This window comes from Chelonia mydas, chromosome 1 (genome assembly GCF_015237465.2).
Source record: "Chelonia mydas isolate rCheMyd1 chromosome 1, rCheMyd1.pri.v2, whole genome shotgun sequence".
Lineage (NCBI taxonomy): Eukaryota > Metazoa > Chordata > Testudines > Cheloniidae > Chelonia > Chelonia mydas.
In genome coordinates, this window is record NC_057849.1 from 187,783,405 (window position 1) to 187,804,938 (window position 21,534).

The window sequence follows — 21,534 nt, forward strand, 5'->3', positions numbered from 1 at the left end:
CAGGAGGAGTGCAGGGCCAGGGTAGACAGGGAGCCTGCCTTAGCCCCACTGCACTCCAGACTTTTAGCAACTAAAATCTCCCGGGTTGGCTTCAGTAGCCTCCGGGAGATAGAGCCTGATTCCGGGAGACTCATGGTGAAACCGGGAGGGTTGGCAACTCTAAAGAGACAGCATGTTGACACACTCACTTTCTTGCAACAAACACAGACTCTCACATACACACTCCTTCCCCACACACACACACACTCCCACACCACACACTCTCTCTCTCTGCCCCCACCGCACTACTCCCCTTACACCTCCCCCCTTCCATTAAAAAGCAGCTGGCAATCTAGTAGGATGCCCATGGAATGATGGGATTGAGAATCCTGCATCACGTGACGCTGTACCTGCCCCATGTGGCATTGCAAACCCGTCCCAAAGCACCCTGCAGCCGTCTGCACAGTGGGATAGCTACCCACAGTGCACTGCTCTCTGTGTTGATGCAAGAGCTGCTAGTGTGGATGCGTTCTGCTGATATGAGGAGCATAGTGTGGACACGCAACAGCGATTTAAAGTGGTGGCTGTATGTCAGCATAATTTGTGGTGACAAAACTCTGAAGTGTAGACAAGGCCTAAGACTATGCCATTATCCTTCTAGTAAACTTCATCTAAATGCTAAATGCAGGCCTTTTGATCTAATGACAATTTAGTATAGTTGCATACATAATGTAAAGGTAATACAGAGTTACAAGACATGAAAAGGATTTAGGAACTACAGGTTAATTTGGTTACACAGGTATACATTTAACAGAATGTAGGTAGATACAATTAACATCTATTCTTGATTTTTATCAGCACAAGAGAATGGGCTTGTGTCTGCTAAGCTATTTACATACCTTTGTTACCTCCACACAGTGAATTAAGATTTCTTTGAGGTCATGTCCTGAGCTGACTAGCTGTCAGAACCACAGGGACATTTTGCAGAAGCCATTAACAGCTGTGGGAGTTTTTTTGAAAGGTCAGCAAGTGGGTCGGGGTGCTGCAAGCTCAGAATTCTCCAGGAGTCATCATCTGTCCCTCTCTACTAAGGGCTTGTTTACACTACCCAGTTTTGTTGACAAAACTTATGTCAACACCCAAAAGTCGACAAAACAAAAATCGCCAAAGGGTGTTCACACTTGCTCCCTCTGTCGACAGATCACGTCCACCCTGGGGACACCATCATCGACAGGGTGAGCAATGCACCGTGGGTATGTATCCCACAGTGCACTCTTGTGGGAAGGAAGAGCTGATCGCTGTGCATCTTGGGATTCTCTCCGAGTTCTCCCACAGCCCCCTCAGCTGCCGAGAGCAGCACCAGGACTAGCTCTGTGAGCTCTCTGTGCTGAGGAATGGCAAAGCAGCACAGCAGTCTGTCCCCCTCCCCCTGCAACAGCCGTCTGTATTTATATTTAATATAATATTTATACTGCTTTCTGTATTTTTCACTCCATGCATCTGATGAAGTGGGTTTTAGCTCATGAAAGCTTATGCCCAAATAAATTAGTTAGTCTCTAAGGTGCCACAAGGACTCCTCGTTGTTGTTGCCTGCTGCTGTGTTCCTAGTGCAGGGCAGAACAGGAGAATTCCAATGATCTGCTCTTTGTTTGTTCCCCAAAGGGACCAGCCTTGAAAGGAGAGGGGCATGCAGAGATCAAAACACTGAGCAGAGCAATCAGGGCAGGCATTGTGGGATACTGTCGGAAGCCAGTTCTGTCAACAAAACAATCAGCAGCGTCTACACTGGCTCTTTGTCGACAATAAAGGGAGGGGGAAAGAGAAAAGTCTCTCATAGGGGTGGAAGTTTTTTGTTGCCGAAACTGGGCGTTTTTCGCGACAAAAGTCCCATTGTAGTGTGTACACTCTTGCTGTTTTGTCGCCAAAAGGCAGTTTTTGGTGACAAAACTTGACAGTGTAGACAAACCCTAACTCTCCATATTCTTCAGCACAAGGCTCAGACAAGGAAACAATTTCCCCCCCTTCATTAATATTTTCAGATAGGGCCCAGGACACTTAAATCCCACTATCTTAACATAGTTTTTTAAAGGGAAGAATGACAGTATTCTACCCTGTATCTGAATTTTCACCATCACAGAAACATCTTCTCAGAGTTGGATTTTTCCCTCTCCCCAAATTGCCTTCTGTCCTTTTGAACTGGGCGTTGAATGGGTGTCAGCTCACAGCCGTTTGGTGCAACAGCACATTTAGGTGGCGGGTGCCAGAATCTAAATTTAATCTCTTTTAAAATGAAAGTCAGTAGCCATTATGGCTGTACAAATAACTGTACTTTTACAGTTCATCCAAAAGACTGCACCTCCAGCAACACCTTAAAACCATGCTGGGGCTTTGGGTCATTTCTAACTTGTGGGAAAGTACCACCTACTACGTCATGAACACAGCTCCTTGCAGCGGCTGTGTGTCTCTCTCTGCCAGGTACCAACTTGCTTGGCTTGCTTCTGCTTTGCTCAGATGGAGGAAATGGGATCACAGTATAAAGTAATGTGCAGGCTACTCAGCGAACAAATGCATAGAGCCTTTAATTTTCAAAATAGCTTTATTTGGTCTTTTTTCAGCATAGCTAGAACACAACGATGAATAATAGAATCAAGGAATTAGTAAGAGAGGTAGCTTCAGGTAAGAGAATCATTAAGCAGCAATAACAAAGTCCCTAGCACAACAGTAACTGTCAGCAACTATCTCTAATGGCCTTACAAACACAAAGATGAATACACATTAATGCACATACAAATGCTTGTATCACGCTGGGGTATTGAAACAGCTGCAGCTCTGGAAAATTGAAGAGATCTGTCTTTCCTCACACAAATAGATTTGAACTTTGAATCTGAAACAGTTACTTTAGTTTCAAGAAATTCAGCTGCTAAATGTTCCCTGTTGCCTTAATAAATATGCATATAGTGTGTACATAAAACTGTAACCCAGCATGTCTTACAAAAAGTTAAATAACATGAAACATGACTGATGCAAGAACAAAAGTTAATGGAATAGAATAGCCAAATGCCTTATAGGAAGGTAATAACAGTGCTCTAGATGGGATACAAGGCTTAAACCACTCCTGCTCTGTCTGGTTGACGGCCTGTCTTAATACTCATTCACCAGTAGTGCCAGGTAAATGAAGTGTGGCTGGAGCCATGTTGAAGATCAACAGCAAGAGGAGGAATGTAAGGAAGGGAAGCAACAAGTCTTGTGAATGAATTCCATGGACAGATGATCCAGATCCATCAGTCATTCACTGCTGAAGAACCACCGGATCAGCTAGATAGGAGGAAAGAAGCAGGTGGATAGTTGCTGTCCAGTGGGACTGAGACAGATGACATTAGGTTTGTCCCTTATATGTCTGAATCTGGTGCCAGGTTTTTTACTTCCTATCTTCTAGCTGCTGAGTCTAGGTTGGATCACACTTCCCTTTTATTGATGTAACTTTCAGGCCATGCCAGGTCACTGCTTCTAATGCTGAATCAGGTTTGCCAAGGAATGATCCAGTAGATGGGTTAAAATGCTCTAGATTCTAGAAGGGAAAAAAAAAAAAAAAGGGAAGAAAATCTTGTTGATTGTTGAAAGCAAGAAAAGAGGACTGACCGACTGCTTAAAATACAGCAGCAGCTGTAACTAAAGGCTCCCCTAGTCACATTATATTGAGTGTTGGATTTCTTATCCACAGACAGGCTCCCATGTAGCTTGAGTTCCACCTTTATTTCCCTTGCTTACCAGGAAGCATACTTCATCTGGAAATCTCCGTAGCACAGAGAGACATCTAGTGAAAGAAAAACACAACTGCCAGTAAATATATAATTATGTAACATGTGATCTTTAGGGTTTTACCCAGGACCTATTGACCTAACAACAGGAGCTCCGGTCTGTTAGTTCAAAGACTATACAGACTCAAACCTCTATGAGGTCCAGCCACTAAAGACAGACAGAGCACCTTAAGGAGTTACAACTACATCTACTCATGCTCGGCAGCTAGGTCCCCATGCAGCAATTGCTTATCTGTTATCAGGTTCCCCTGTGTGGGCTTCAGTATACTTCTGACAGCAGTCTCCTCAATGCCAGGTTTACTACTTTCCCCCAAGGAAGAGGATTCTTAAAGTGAAAGCCTTCTGGAGGCTGTGTTTTGTTTTTTGTTTTCTAACTAGAGAAAGTGCCTTGAGAATCTGTTTCTGAAAGAGGCTCAAAAGAGATTATTCAAAAGTTAATGACTAGAGCATACTCTGTGCCAGTTTTCAGAGTAACAGCCGTGTTAGTCTGTATTTGCAAAAAGAAAAGGAGTACTTGTGGCACCTTAGAGACTAACCAATTTATTTGAGCATAAGCTTTCGTGAGCTACAGCTCACTATGCATCCAATGAAGTGAGCTGTAGCTCACGAAAGCTTATGCTCAAATAAATTGGTTAGTCTCTAAGGTGCCACAAGTACTCCTTTTCTCTGTGCCAGTTATTTCTCTTTTGGCACAAGCTGTCCCGATGGAACACCGTCCTTCTCTGTAGATTCATAACAGTGGTGATGGTGGGGTTGCTGGTTTAACTTGATGGAGCATTTTACCTGTATAATAGATCACTGAATCAAATCCACCCCAGGTCAGTAGTGAGTAGTTACCAGTGGTAGTTACCAACTGATAACTCTCCAGGACCATGAATAAAAATCAGAATAAAAATAAAATAAAACAAACCAAAAACCCAGATTTTTAAAATTTAAATTGGAGTTTTATTTTTGAAAACAAACATGTTGAAAATTAAACTTAAAGTTAAGGCCTGTAACAAGGCCAGCTGCCTCCTGAGTGACTCCTCATGGCTGGAGATCACTCTGCAGCACCCCACCCACTGTTTCTCCTCTCCTTGAGGCTCCTTAAGAACCGCACTTGGGCTTCTCTGAGTTACCACCAACCGTGCCCGCTTTAATTGAAACAGTTCACAACAATCCTCAGAGTCCCAAAATGACATTCATCACCACAACAGAAAAGTTTATACTTAGATGTGGCATGTTCTATCACCACCAGAGCTCTTCTTCTGCCCCAATCTGTTCTCCCCTCCCTGCTCAGCCCTCCAGTTCTGGCCTCCAAGCCCAGACCCAATCAGGGTTTCCCTCAGAAGGCTCCAAACTCCCCTGATATCAGACATTTCCTGCAAGAGCCTTTCACTTTCTGCAGTTTCCTGATCATGCTCAAATAAATTGGTTAGTCTCTAAGGTGCTACTTGTTTTATATACAGAATCAATTGGGGGCAAGCCATCTTTAACAAACTTTTGAACTCCAGCTGTATAAATATGGCACAACATGCCATGTACTGCCTTAAGTTTTTATATTATTTTTGGTCTTTAGAACGGAGTGAACTCTGGTAATTTATTTATTTCCAGTTGTTAGTCGTTTCAGCCTGTTGTGCACAAAAGATCTGCAGAAACACTTTTAGTTTCACTTTTTTTCTTATGTTATCTATACATTTAAAGTAGTTTTATTTAACTAATTAAAACAATTTTTAAATGCTGATTGATATGTGCATTTTTTAATTCAATTCCAATTTCCATCCAAAAGCAGCTTGATAGAAATCATGGGTAAAAAGTTACCTGGTAAATAAGAAACATATTTTCTACCAATGAAAAAAATGGAGTAATTAAAAATCGAAATATAAAAAGAATATTCAGAGTCTTAATTTCTGAAGGATGGCTACATAGATGGTTAAATCAACGTGGATCAACGTGTATCATGTATCTGTCTGGTTAAAAAAAAGTCATACCGAATCTAATGTAAAAGCTATATTTAACTATAAATAATCAAATCAACATCTCTGTCTGTGACAGCATCAGCGGCAAGCAATTCCCATCTCATTACATCATGAGGCCTGGGAAACTATACATCTGGGATCAAATTAAGAGTTATTGTACAAAGCAAAATTGTATTTGGTTTATTCTAAGGACCTACCCAAATATATAGTAAGAAGATTAATTGTATTTTTCTTCCAGAAAATAGCATCCAGACTCTCTGTGCATCATAGACTAGCTATTATTACATAGTAACTGGCATAATCCTGACTGCTATAGTGCAGGTTGCCAAAGAAACATGTTTTGATAGTTATATCAGCCTTTCCTTAAGAAAATAAGGACAAATGGAAAACATGACTAAAATGGGTGATATAAAGCAAAGTTTTCTATTTGTTGAATTAAATCAACCATGTTCTAAATCAATCCAACTGCTCTCCAGCGGCCTATGAAAAATGACTTGCTATGTTTGCAGTCCATTTCCCAGTGAATAAATATCCTCTCATCACAAAGATCACACAACAGTTGGCACCCTGCTGTACAGATACAGCGGCTAAATGGACCCAGCAGAAAGAAGTTCCAGCCAAGTTTTCAGGAACAATATTGGGATACTTTAACTGCTGCTGCCTGTGGATTATTGATAAAGGTTTTAGTCCCTAGGACAATCAAACTGTTAGTTTCAAACAGCAATGAGTTCTCCTAAGTAAGTTGTTTTGCATATATAAATACAAACATATTCAATAAATACCCCAAAAATATTGTCTTCTGCTTCCAAACCATCATGACACAAAGTTCACGATATTGCACCACATGATGATGTTACATTACCCGAATACTATCATAGATTTAATAAAGAGAGGCCCCAACTTGAACATACAAAACTGGCACAATTACATACACAACCAGAGCAAACAAACACAGTTGTAAGTGCAACTATATATTCACCAGGTGGCACTTATGAGTGCCAAGTCCACTGTATACTGAAATAACTGGGCAAAAATAAGAAAGCGTGTTCAGAGAAGAGTCAGGGACTATAGCTATATATACAACAGCCTGAATGATCATCTCATCTTAATGAAATTTTAAGCATCTAATTTTAGGTAATCTATTTGCACATGATAGGAATTATTGATTATTTACTGGAATCATTTAGAAAGCTTTGCTTTCTATTTCCTATGAATTCACTCACTACGGGATAGATCAAGATGATATTATTCTGACCCTAATTTCCTTGGTAGTGCTATCTTTGCGATAAAGGAAGACTAACAACTAATTTTTGGATGAGACTTCATATTTTGGAAAAAAGTTATTGCAGAATAAAGACAAAAATAAATCTTGCATAATTTGTGTGCAATTCAGATGAAAACAGCTGTTTTAAAACAAATATTCCCTCGCAGCATTTGCAGCCTACACATTGCCACTTCGAGAGTTTAAAGGTGAGATTGAAAATAAACAAAAGCTAAATCAATGTTATTGTAAACAAACAGAATAGAATAAACAGTGAAAAGCAAATGGGGTATTGAATTTTCCCTATTTTTCAATAATGCAAGCTATTACTAGTAGCACATAGATAAGAACATTTGTTCCAAGTACATATACCTAATTTTTCAAATTTTACTCACAGTATTGGGAGTCCAGCTTGAGACACCTAAAAAGGAATCTGATTTTCAGAGGGCAGTGCTCAGCTCTTCTGAAAATCGGGTGTCAGAGCCGGGCGGTAGGCAGCCAGATCTAGTGGTTAGCAACCTGATTCAGGAGTGTCATGTTCATGTTACCAGGAATCAGGCAGGAGCCAGTCAAACTAACCCCAAGAAGGTTAGACAATATTTGGGTCACCAGGAGTCAAGCCAAGGTCAGGATACCAGGAATCAAGCAGGTCAGAGTCTGTAGCATGAGGCAAGAGGGCTGTAGCGAGTGGAGTGGCCTCCCTCCAGACTTGAGAGTGAGGGACCATTCCACTCCCCGTGATGGGAAGAGCCAAACCCTCCCTACCCCCTGCCGGAAGTACCGGGGTACAACAGGAAGTATAAAAGGGCGGGCCCTGCAACACAGTTGAGGCTGCACAAGGTAAGGAAGCAGATGTCTCTTCTAGGCAGGTTGACCCTTCTGCAGGACCCTAGTCCAGCAGCCGAGCAGACCAGAACTCTACTGAATGAAGAGGACCCCAAGGAGTAGCTGAAGAGGCTGCTGCCCCACTATGAGAAAACGAGACAGAACCCCAGCTCGATGGAGCAACGCTGACTAGCTGGGGTAGGAAGTAGCCCCGGGGAACCAGACTTCAGCCAGATTGTGTTGCCGGGAAGCCAAGCAGCGGATTTTGGTTTCCCTGTCATCCCAGGGGTGGGAGTACCCACCACTAACAGGGCCCTGGGCTGGGATCCAGTGAAATAGGGTGGGGTTGGGTACTTCTACCCCTTTTGCTGCTACCCCACACCTAGGGATTGGTAGCACACTCACCCTAGGCCTGAAGGCCTATGCCTTGATTGTTGGTTGCCCCAGCCTGGAGGTTATGGGCTCTAGACTATTGATTGCTGTCTGTCTTAGCCAGGAAACTCAGGGCTAAAGACTGCTTATTGCTCTGCCCCGCTTGGGGGCCAGAGGCCCTCTGACATTATCTGATTAAAATGTGACCATGTAGATTATTGTTACTACTACTGTTATACAATTGCAACAAAGCTTGTGCACAGTATGTCATGTAAGGTGTCTAAAAAGTTATGGTTTGCTGAACATGATTATCCTATTTGTATCATGTATCACTTTTGTTTCTGGAGTTATGTATATTGACTATGTACCTGTATTTCAAATGTGTTTGCTCCTGTGGTAAGACCCACAAGGTATTTAGCCATCGCATTGTGAAGGGACTATTAAAGTTGAATGGCCCATCAAAGAACACTTAACTCACAATGGGCCATGGCAGAAGCTCATCTACACCTAATGGACTTTCCTGTGGATATTCTAGCTAGAGTATGGGTGATGGTTCCTGCTATGACTCAGCAGCGCATGCAAAGGCCTGTGTTGAGACCATGTGACACTAAACACCATCGTGTTACCTGAATTTTTCCACAAGCTGTGCGGAGGGCTTTGTTTGAAACAGTGGCTTTCCCTCCATATAAACTAGGGCAGAAACTATAAAAGGCCCTAGAAACATCTCCATTTTGCCTCTTACCTGATCTGATCTCTGGACTATGAACTTATGCTAATGGGAGTATTCTAACCAAGGGACTGCGGACCTTCCAAATAATTGAGAGCAACCAGAGATTTAACCAGTTAGCAGTTTATGCCATCACTGCTTCAAGAACTCTGCAACACTAAAGCTCACCATCTCTACTATGACACTGATTTCACAGCTGTACTCATGTCTGTTTGTATAATCTTTTAACCAATACCCTCTTTTATTTTTAAAAAATTTTAGTTTAATTAAGAATTGGCTGTAAGCATGTATTTGAGTAAGATCTGAAATATTCATTATCCTGGAAGGTAATGGAGCTGATCCTTTCGGATTGATTGAACTTTCATATTTGACATGGCTGTCTGGGAGGGAACCTAAGGGCTGGGTTGTTTTGGCTTCTGTGTAACCAGTAAGGTATTACAGAAGTTGTTTTGTGCTAGCTTGGAGGATCTAAGTATTGGAATGACCACCAGCTTTGGGGATTGTCTGCCCCTTCCTTTGCAGTTTGCCCTAATAGAGTTAACTCAGTGTGGCTCCCCTGGGACTCTGGACACAGCCTTAGACTCTTAACTGTTATTTGCACAACCCAGGAGGCTGTGAGCAATAGACTGCTTGTTGCTTGGCCACAGCCAGAGGGGCCTGAGCCCGACTACTGTTGCCACATGCAATGAGGTGGAGTGGCCTCCCTCCCCACTTGAGAGTGAGGGATCACTAGAGTGTCCAAACAATAACCAGATAGTGCCTAGTAGTGCAACCAATTTCCTGTACCTCTCTTTGTGTTTAAATAGGAAGCCCTGACCAATCAGAGGTCCTGTTGTTCCTCAAGCAGGCCCAAGGGAGGCCTCCCTCATGTAACTTCAGGTTGTATGGTTGCTCCACTTGGTCAGTTGGGAAGAAGCTGCTGGCTGAGAGCAGGGAGATAGCACTCAGTTGGGAACCTCACAGACTCAGGTTCAAAAGCCACAGGGTCATGACATCAGGCCCCCATAAGGTGATGCAAACTGGGCACCAAAAAATAGGCACCCAAAATCATGAGTCAATTTTGACCATGATTTTAAAGTTGCACAAATAACTTGATATGACAAAATACCTGTATTGCCAACTATCATGTTTTTTTTTTTATTTTTTTATTAGTGCCAGAATTTTAGAGCATTCTGGAGCCCATCTCACAATGATGCAAGAAGCTCCAGGTGCCTTGCAAATTTTTGCCCTGCCAGAATCCAGCAGAGTCTCTACTCTCGTTCTCCATTCTCACAGGAGGGGGGAGGATGCAAAGAGCCCATCAGCTCAGTGAGGCTCTACTCCCTCCTCCCTGCCTGTGAGCAACCCAGACAGAACTGTGCCTCCCCTCCTTGCCCCTCCCCCTGCTGCATCCAGCCTGGGAAGAGGTAGAGGGGGGTGAAGAGGCACTGGAGCTGCGCCTCCCACTCTACAAAGGGGAGAGGGAACCCCTCTGCTGTCGGCCCACATCTAGAAAAAGTAGGGTCAAGAACCCCAGGTGGGACAGAGATGAGGCTGGGCTGAACTGATGGGGAATGTGGGCTGGGTGTGGACTGAACTTTTGGACAGGGCTGGGGGACAGGATTAATTGCTGGGCAGGGAATGGGCCGATGTCGGGGTGAGATCTCATGCAGCGGGGGCCAAAATCACGTTACCCAATACATTTAGGAGAGTGAGCAATGGTAATTGTCACACACACACAGGAGATGGGCAGGAGGCGTTCAAAATCAAAAGATGGAAAAAATAATATCATGTTTTAAAATCTCATTAGTTTGCGGGGGGGTCTAATTCAGGGGGTTTGATCTCGAGGTTAGCAACAGTGAAATACACACAACAAAAAGACACCTGACAAAAGTAACTATAGTGGGAATAGTTTACAACTACATCTGATGTTTCATCCACTGAGTTGACGTCTGATCCACTGTAAATATTTATTCCAATAACAAACAACTTATTCAGAGGGAGACCCACCTTTAGATAAGAAACTACATAAAATCTGACAGCCCAAGGCTGCCAAATAAGCTGATCTAGAAATCTTATTGTATCATGAGTTTTCACAATTTATGTAGATAAAAGAGACCGAAATGGAATGGTTACTCTACTTACATGGCAGAGCCAGCGTTAGCATTTCAAAGATCACGTGCAAATAATTTCTGTGAGGAATTAAATAGGGATTTGTAAGAGTGAAACAATTGTTCATATGTTAAGGTCATGTTAATTTTTTCCTCCATATCAGTAAAATAAAGCTTTCAAAGGCCAGTGATTTTGAACATGGCTACATGATTTGAATGAACAGCCGAAAGGAGCTATTAGAAATCATTTTACACTGTGAAATGACACAAATGAGGTGTGGGAGGCAATTATGTGAAATTCCCCCCTGTGCAGAGGGCCAACAGATGGCTCATTTTGAAGACTGTGTACTGGCCCTTTGCACACAAGAGAATTTCTCTCTTGGTTACTGAGTTACTATGTAGCTGGGAGCACAACAGACTCTTTCTTCTGTAACAGATAAAATCTGAAAGGTTTCATGTGTCCACACTTAGATACACACACAACTGCATGTACAGCCAATACAATTAGTTTCAGTTGTACTTGGTCCTCCAGGAAATAAATGCAATTGCCCATGGAATTTTGCATACACCCGGTCAAATTCTGTTTTTGATCACACAAGTATAAATCTGGAGAACCATGATGGACTGAAACTGAGGAACTCTACATTTAGAGAGGTGTAACTCACAGAAGAACAATGAAAAAGCAATCAGGTTCTTAAAAGAAGAATTTTAATTGAAGAAAAAGTAAAAGAATCACCTCTGTAAAATCAGGATGGTAAATACAGGGTAATCCGATTCAAAACATATAGAATCCCTCTAGACAAAACCTTAAATTACACAAAGACACAAAAACAGGAATATCCATTCCATTCAGCACAACTTATTTTATCAGCCATTTAAACAAAACAGAATCTAACGCATATCTAACTAGATTGCTTATTAACCCTTTACAGGAATTCTGACCTGCATTCCTGCTGATATTGGCAGATGCATGAGTAATCCTGCATTCGTAATTCTTCTTTTAAAAATAACTCTAAGTACAAGTAGAGAGCAGTATGGGCATAGTGTATTATTAAACCAAGAACAGTTCATAAATACTCTTACTTTTGTGTTGTGCAATGTTTATCCTTGGATAGGGCGGGGAGGATTTGAGTAACTTAATTACCACAAAATTACCCCTTTAATTATACCATACGTCACTGTGAGGGATTGTTGTAATGGCTTTCTTTGTGGTTTGTAAGATTATTTTCCACCTGGATCCAAACCAACTCACTGTGGCAAAATGTATTTCTGGAATTGCAGAATATTCATCTGTCCACAACCAAAATACTCTCCCCTTTACAAGAAAGCCACACCAGACTAAACAACGGCAATTCTAAAACAAGACTCCAGGGTCAGGACTCTAGTGGCAATGAGACATTCTGACTGTGATATTCTGCCACCTTGGAAATACAGTAGAACTTCAGAGTTACGAACACCTTGGGAATGGATGTTGTTTGTAACTCTGAAATATTCATAACTCCAAACAAAACATTATCATTGTATTTTAAAAGTTTACATCTGAACACTGACTTAATACAGTGGTTCAGTTAACTTAATTCAGGTGAATTTTCAGTGTCAGATCAGACATGCTGGGTCATTCTCAGACCAAAAACCCGGGCTAAACCTTCCAGTCAGGGGCAATTACTACGTACCAGCAGTAGTGCCACATCAGACACTTCTGCACAGATTTCACAATCCATTTTTGCCTACAACAACTAAATCTTCAGCACTTTTAATCACAGTGCTGCAAAATAGCATTGAGACAACAGAGGAGTAATTCTGAAAATAAGTACTAGACATTTACATGAGTAAGAAGTTAATCAAGACAGTGTGTTCCATTCTTCCAGGGAAGAATTGGTAGGGGAAGTAGAAATGGGTGGCAACCTGGGCAGCAGTGACCATGAGATGGTTGAGTTCAGGATCCTGACAAAAAGAAGAAAGGAGAGTAGCAAAATACAGATTCTGGACTTCAGAAAAGTAGACTTACACTCCCCTAGGGAACTGATGGGCAGGATCCCCTGGGAGGCTAATATGAGGGGGAAAGGAGTCCAGGAGAGTTGGCTGTATTTTAAAGAAGCCTTATTGACGGTGCAGGAACAAACCATCCCAAAGTGCAGAGAGAATAGCAAATATGGCAGGCGACCAGCGTGGCTTAACAGTGAAATCTTCTGTGAGCTTAAACTCAAAAAGGAAGCTTACAAGAAGTGGAAATTTGGACAGATGACTAGGGAGGAGTATAAAGATATTGCTAGAGCATACAGGGGTGTAATCATAGAACGTCAAGTTTGGAAGGGACCTCAGGAGGTCATCTAGTCCAACCCCCTGTTCAAAGCAGGACCAATCCCCAATTTTTGCCCCAGATCCCTAAATGGCCCCCTCAAGGATTGAACTCACAACCCTGGGTTTAGCAGGCCAATGCTTAAACCACTGACCTATCCCTCTCACCTAATCAGGAAGGCAAAGGCACAATTGGAGTTGCAGCTAGCAAGGGATGTGAAGGGTAACAAGAAGGGTTTCTACAGGTATGTTAGCGACAAGAAGGTGGTCAGGGAAAGTGTGGGACCCTTACTGAATGGGGGAGGCAACATAGTGACAGATGATGTGGAAAAAGCTGAAGTACTCAATGCTTTTTTTGTGTTGGTCTTCACAGACAAGGTCAGCTCCCAGACTGCTGCATGGGCAACACAGTATGGGGAGGAGGTGAGCAGCCCTCAATGGTGAAAGAACAGGTTAAGGACTATTTAGAAAAGCTGGACACACACAAGTCCATTGGTCCGGATCTAATGCATCCAAGAGTGCTGAGGGAGTTGGCTGATGTGATTGCAGAGCCATTGACCATTATCTCTGAAAACTCATGACGATCGGGGGAGGTCCCGGACAATTGGAAAAAGGCAAATATAGTGCTCATATTTAAAAAAGGGAAGAAAGAGAACCTGGGGAACTACAGACCGGTCAGCCTCACTTCAGTCCCCAGCAGGTCCTCAAGGAATCCATTTTAAAGCACTTGGAGGAGAGGAAGGGGATCAGAACAGTCAACATGGATTCACCAAGGGCAAGTCATGCCCGACCAACCTGATTGCCTTCTACGATGATATAACTGGCACTGTGGATATGGGGAAAGCGATGGATGTGATATATCTTGACTTTAGCAAAGCTTTTTGATTTGGTCTCCCACAGTATTCTTGCCAGCAAGTTAAAAAAGTATGGATTGGATGAATTTGCTATAAGGTGGATAGAAAACTTGCTAGATTGTCGGGCTCAATGGGTAGTGATCAATGGCTTGATGTCTAGTTGGCAGCCGGTATCAAGCGGAGTGCCCCAGGTGTCAATCCTGGGGCCGGTTTTGTTCAACATATTAATGATCTGGATGATGGGATTAACTGCACCCTCAGCAAGTTTGCAGATGACACGAAGATGGGGGGAGAGGTAGATAGGTTCCAGAGTGACCTAGACAAATTGGAGGATTGGGCCAAAAGAAATCTGATGAGGTACAACAGGGACAAGTGCAGAGTCCTACACTTAGGAAGGAAAAATCCCATGCACTGCTACAGGCTGGGGACCGACCGGCTAAGCAGCAGTTCTGCAGAAAAGGACCTTGGGATTACAGTGGATGAGTCAGCAGTGTGCCCTTGTTGCCAAGAAGGCTAACGGCATATTGGGCTGAATTAGAAGGAGCATTGCCAGCAGACCGAAGAAAGTGATTATTCCCCTCTATTTGGCACTGGTGAAGTCACACCTGGAGTACTGCATCCAGTTTTGGTCCCCCCACTGCAGAAGGGATGTGGACAAATTGGAGAGAGTCCAGCGGAGGGCAGCAAAAATTATTAGGGGGCTAGGGCACATGACTTATGAGAAGAGGCTGACGGAAATGGGGTTATTTAGTCTACAGAAGAGAAGAGTGAGGGGAGATTTGATAGCAGCCTTCAACGACCTGAAGGGGGGTTCCAAAGAGGATGGAGCAAGGCTGTTCTTAGTGGTGACAGATGACAGAACAAGAAGCAATGGTCTCAAGTTGAAGTGGGGGAGGTCTAGGTTGGATATCAGGAAACACTATTTCACCAGGAGGGTGGTTAAGCACTGGAAAGGGTTGCCTAGGGAGGTGGTGGAATCTCCATCCTTAGAGGTTTTTAAGGCCGGGCTTAACAAAGCCCTGGCTGGGATGATTTAGTGGGTGTTGGTCCTGCTTTGTATAGGGGATTGGACTAGATGGTCTCCTGAGGTCCCTTCCAACCCTGTGATTCTATGATTCATTCAGTGAGGTTTAAATGATTAACTAGACATGCAAAATAAAAGAAATAACATCACTACCTGCTACTTTAGAACCAAGCCTAGCTACACAATAATCTCAACAGGGTTGGTGGAAATTTTTTCATCAAATCTGTTCTATGATGGAAAATTGGGTTTTTCAAATAAATGAATTTTTTAGCAAAAAAGTGTCTGCTTTCTGCTGAAAATTTTGGGGATTTTTTTGGTAGAAATATGGAATGTCCAAAAATCTGAAAAAAAAAATCAGTTCTGAAATGCCAGTGTGATGCATTATGTGAGTTGCAGTTTGGTTCCCTCATATTTCTCATCTCTTGGATGGGCCAGGCTTCCCAACTGGCCTTCATCTCCCATGATGCATTGTGGCCACGCAACTGCATGAAGCACTGCCTCATTTTACTAAGAGAGGAGACTGTGGTGCCTAATGGGAAATGTAGTACAGCCAGAGAACCAAGTCTGTAGAGAGAACAGGAGCATGAAACATCTGAACTACAATTTCGATGAGACGAGGCTGGCAAATTAAATATTTTGGTTTTTGGCCAGAACATTTCAGTTTTCAATTTTCACTGAAAACTCTAAATTTTCCATTGAAAAAACCCTCCATTTTCTGACCAGCTGTATGTCTCAGTAACTTGCTCTTGATTTTTGTCTGTACATGAGAGAGAATATGTATGAGCACTGAATACTGTTCAAAAGCTGCAGTTCTCAAATTGTGGAGCCTTGGCTGGTGGACCACAGAATTCAACTTTTTGATAAATACACAGCTGTGGTATTAAAAGAGGAATGATCTGCAGTATGAGAGAGCTGGAAAACCTCTGGCTATGTTACTTATGACAATTTGAAACATCTTGCTCAATTTCTCTCTCTAGGAGTAGCACAGATAGGATAAAAATTACAAGGGCTATAAAGTCATGTCATTTCAGGACATAAACTGATCAGCAGCTGGGGTCAACAGGATATTCTCCCCCACCCCACATGTCACAGTATGGATGTTTAACACCTCTCTCTGGAGAATCCAGCATTGACCACTCTCAGAGACAGGATAGTACAAAAGATGGTTGAAAAACTGTCAAAGGAACAGTTTTCTGACGGAAAAGGTAGTGTCATCAAAATTGAAACGCTGTATGAGAATGTCTCAATTTTGACAAACATTTTTGATGGAAGACAGTTGAAATTAATGGTTTTGACTTTCTTGTTCTGGTAACATCAATGTTTCATTTAGTTTGACTTTACAGTAAAATATTGATTTTAATATTATATATCTATATTTTATATTTGTATTTATTTTAGAATGTATCCATAGTATTGAAAGGAAACAATTCAATGTGTCTGAGTGACTCTTAGTGTCTACACTGTAATTTTTAGCCCCGCAGCCTAAGCCCCAGAAGTCTGAGTCAATTGAACCAAGTTCTGAGACTCAGTGCTGTGGGTTTTTTATTGCAATGTAGACACACTTACAGTGTTCTCAGCCAAGACCCTACATCTGTTGGATCGGCTCCCTCTGAGAATCTACCATGCCTTCAGGGAATGATGCAAGTCTTTTAACTAATTAGGCTTGAACAAGAGTCTGCTGTAGAACAGTAATTTTACTAAATCATCCTTCTGGTGCCATTGATGTTTTGTATTTCTTTTTAATTACTGTAATGTACTCAGATACAATAGTGGTGGATGTCATGGAAATATTTAAGTAAGAGCTTCTGGGGCAGAGAATCTATTTTATAAATCTAGAGATATGTCAAGCACACCCCCATTCATTTCACCTGTTTATGGAAAGCCTTGTCCATCTGTGGTTTATAAATGACTGATTTGCAAACATTATGTTTCCAGCAACATAAGGAAGACAGCCTGATATCTTTGTTCATCTCACGTGACACTTAAAATTTTTATTCTTGCTAGAGCTGTAAAACACAAATTCTTGCTTTTGGCAAAATCGGGGGGTGGGGGGGATACTTTCTCTCCAAGTTTTGATGAGAAAAAACAAAACGATTTTCATTCACACCTCATATATATTTTTGGGAAATATGAGGTGGTAAAAAGCTAATTTTGCACAGAATAGCGTGGAGCTGATTTGGTGAAAAAAAGCAAAATTTTTAAAATTCACAATTTTGCCTTTGGATGTAAGTTTGCCATTTTTCCAGCAAAAAGCCATATCATGGGAAGTAGGTGAGAACCTTTGTCCTGGATCAAATTAATGAATACACAAGTAAACATCCGTTTTCAGTCTCAACTACAAAGCAAAATTTGGTGGGTTAACTCAGATAAGTCTAAGTGAGTGGCAGCATATCAAGAGGGAGTCAAAATTTTGGCAAACTTACACCTTCTACATTCTCCGGCCTATGTCCCGGATGCCAGTGGACACTTAACAGACTGCTTTACTTAGGCTTGGTCTACACCTAAAAATTTTACTGGTATTACTATTTTGGTTAAGGATGTGATTTTTTTTTAACTGACATATTTATATCAGTAAAAGTCTTAGTGTGGACATAATTATGCTGATATAAAGGTGGTTTATACTGGGATAGTCATTCCCTTTTCGATACAGGAACAGCTATACCAATATAAAACACATATAAAACAAATGCATCCATACAAGGAGGATTGTAATTCTTTAACTATACTGTTATAATTAAGGTTGCACAACTTTCTAGTAGAGACAAGCTGTTAGATGCACACTCACTTACTTTTGTATAACTTAGAAACCCTCTTAAAAGTCACCTTTGAATATGGGTCTAAATTTGCACAGCAAGACAAAACAGCATCCCTTTGCTAACCCACTTACTCCTATGACAATAGAACTTTTACATATTTAGGGTGAAATGATGCTTCAATGGAAATCCATGTGAATTTTGTCATTAACTTCTATCAGACTAGGTTTTGGCCCTAGTAAATCTGAGGCTATTCTGCTGTGCAATCAATTTCACTGCTTATCCGTCCACTATGGCATATTCTGTAGTCATTCCAGTGGAAGACGTGAAAGGTCTGTTTTGGGGCTACCAATCGGAGAAAGTCCAGTGGTTTCTTTCTAAGCCACAAAGATGCAATGCTTCTTCATATGATCTCAGCCATTAGTTATGCCAAACTAGAGGGGAAATCTCATAAAATCAGAATTTCTTGGCAGACACTTTTGTTACTTGATTGGAGAGTTTAGCTAAGAGAACATTAAATCCAACCTTTTCCTCCTCAGAAGACATTCATATCAAGTTTTGCATGAGTTCACCTTTATTCCAGCATGGTTTGCCAAAGTCCCTAGTGAGGACATGCAGGTTAAATTTAGCAGCATAGAAGATGGAAGTCTGGCAGATTATAAAACAGTATGTTGTCATCATGAGACAATTACATCATCTGGTCGGCAGTATCAAGTGAACAGTGTTGTTAGGGCTGCATCCATGCTTGGCTGAGCGTGAAGCTTCAAACTTGTAGATGCTGTAGCCTTAACACTTAAGACTAGAAATATTTGGAACATTTCTGACAAAATAAAATTTAGACAAATTACGCTTGTAACAGGTTAGCCTGCCAATTTAAGGGTGAGAGGCCCAGGATAGACAGCCCTGTTCAGCTAGCCCCACCTTGCCACACCTGTACTGAGTGTAGGATTTAAAGGTGAGGAAGGCCAGCAGTTAGGGGCTGGGAAGGTTGGCCTGGGCCCAGGCCCAGATAGGGTGTCATAAATAGAAAGGGAAGGCTAACCACCTTTAAATCCCTCCTCGGCAGAGGAAAAAACCCTTTCACCTGTAAAGAGTTAAGAAGCTAAAGATAACCTCGCTGGCACCTGACCAAAATGGCCAATGAGGAGACAAGATACTTTCAAAGCTGGAGGGGTGGGGGGGGTGGGGAAAGGGTTCTCTCTGTCTGTGTGTGGCTTTTGCTGGGACCAGAGCAGGAATGCAGGTCAGAACTCCTGTAAAGCGTTAATAAGCAATCTAGTTAGATATGCGTTAGATTCTGTTTTGTTTAAATGACTGACAAAATAAGCTGTGCTGAATGGAATGGATAGTCCTGTTTTTGTGTCTTTTTGTAATGTAAGGTTTTGCCTAGAGGGATTCTCTATGTTTTGAATCTGAATACCCTGTAAGGTATTTACCATCCTGATTTTACAGAGGTGATTCTTTTACTTTTTCTTTAATTAAAATTCTTCTTTTAAGAACCTGATTGCTTTTTCATTGTGCTTAAGATCCAAGGGTTTGGGTCTGTGTTCATCTATGCAAATTGGTGAGGATTTTTATCAAACCTTCCCGAGGAAAGGGGGTGTAGGGCTTGGGGTGATTTGGGGGGAAAGACGTTTCCAAGTGGGCTCTTTCCCAGTTATATTTTGTTAGACGCTTGGTGGTGGCAGCAATAAAGTCCAGGGACAAAAGGTAAAATAGTTTGTACCTTGGGGAAGTTTTAACCTAAGCTGGTAAAAATAAGCTTAGGGGGTTTTTCATGCAGGTCCCCTCATCGGTACCCTAGAGTTCAGAGTGGGGAAGGAACCTTGACATAGGGCTTAGCTGCTGGGCTGAGGTTTGAGTCAGGCTGAGTGCTGGTGTCTGGCTGAAGATAATGAGGGCAGGCTATAGGAGCAGGCTGAGTGGATGGCTGCAGCTGGCCCTGGGCCCCCAGCTGAAAAGAGGCTGAACACTAAAACTGATAAAGGAGGTGGGGGAGAGAAGGACAAGGCTATGAAGGAGAAGCAGCAGGGGGATGAGGAATGGTCTCAGCTTAGAAAAAAAAAACACTTGACATTTCAGGATTTGAAGAAGAAGGAATCCATAGAAACGAACAACAAAAATAGGATAAAAGTCAACATTTCATCCAGGACTGGCTCTAGGCACCAGCAAAGCCAGCACATGCTTGGGGCGGCACAATTCCAGGGGCAGCATTCCCGCCATCCTTTTTTTTTTTTTAATTATTTTTTTTGCTTGGGCAGTTGGGGAAGCAAATTTTTTGCTTGGGGCGGCAAAAAACCTAGAGCCAGCCCTGATTTCATTGTTGTCAAATCAGTGGCAGAAGATGTGAAAACAGGAGAGGTTAATGCCCTGAAAATGGCAGAATGGCTCAAGTGAAGTGTTGGTGCCATACAAAGAGCTAAAAAAATGCAGGGTGGAAATCTGATAGAACGTACACATAAGTAGCAACCTGAAAAGCTTCTTAAAACTGTAACCATAGGGAAAATGAAAGTTACTTGTCAACTGCCTAAATTCCTGACAGAAGAAAGAGAGGTAATGTATGGAGTGGTGCTAGGGCTGTCCAAGGATGATAGAAAAAAAAAGAGTACAGATGAAGATAGTATTGTTTGTTAAACAGTTACTTTGTAGGAAAGAGGGAGAAACATGGCCACCTACGGCTGTAAGCATAACACTTAAAGGTTGGCTACTTCGGGATAGGGTCTAAATGGAGTATCAATCTTGCTGGGTAAACCATATATTCCCCCCCGGTGAGGTGCTATAAAATTGTCAAATGTTTGGATATGCTGCAGCTATTTATAAGGGAACAAAGAGGTGCAGTAAATATGGAGTAAATCACTCATATGAGAATTGTGTAGAAGGAACAGAACCTAAATGCAGCAATTACAGGAGAAAGCAAGGTGCAGCATATAAAGGATGTGCAGTAGCAGAACAAGCTACAGAAATACAAAGAAATAAAACCATTCAAAAGGTATCCTATGCAGAGGTTACCAAAAAGTATCCACTGCAGAAAATAGTAAAAGAAAAATACTCAAATATGAGAAAAGATGTATGGCGTAACAGAACACACATGTGGTCAGGGAGGAGAATGTGAGAGGAATGGGAGATGATGTATTGCTTCTAGGTAAAGAGAAGTTTATAGAAGTAATTAACTACCTTGCACACAGGGAAAAAACCTGAAAGGATTAAAACCAGCAAAAGCAGCAGAAAAATATCTAAAAATAGACAATCTCTTGACAGACCACATTTACACAATTTTAAATAAAGGCAATAATACAGATTAATTAAAATGGTTTTACCAATCCTTAGCTGGAATGCACATAGTTTAATAATGCATGGACAGGAATTTAAGAAAGCCATCTTTCAAATGAGAAAAAAACCTGATGTAATGTGTGTGCAAGAAACACAGCTAATAAGTAAACTTGTGTTCAATCTACCGAGGCATGATATACTCTGCAGGGACCGAGAGGAGACATGGATGTGCAGAAACTAAGTTTTAACTATAATGCTATTGAGTTTCCCATGCAGAACAAAAACACTTACCGGTATATACGGAT

General features: G+C 41.8%; 1 protein-coding gene across 7 annotated transcripts in view; it reads right to left on the minus strand.

Moving 5' to 3' along the window:
* Positions 1–2,556: 2,556 nt before the first annotated feature.
* LOC102933937 (OX-2 membrane glycoprotein) overlaps positions 2,557–21,534 on the minus strand; it is a 51,274-nt gene continuing 32,296 nt past the window's right edge. For 3 of the 7 annotated variants that reach the window (XM_037907175.2, XM_027820025.3, XM_027820026.3), the window contains 2 exons: positions 3,748–3,793; positions 2,557–3,547 (listed from right to left, as the gene is read on the minus strand). In XM_037907175.2, the coding sequence (XP_037763103.1) occupies position 3,547; positions 3,748–3,793 (47 nt within the window). In that variant the 3' untranslated portion in view covers positions 2,557–3,546. Of the gene's footprint in view, positions 3,548–3,747; positions 3,794–11,064; positions 11,112–21,534 lie in introns of all 7 variants that reach the window. The other 4 variants (XR_006288041.1, XR_006288042.1, XM_037907184.2 and 1 more) reach the window with 2 other exon arrangements.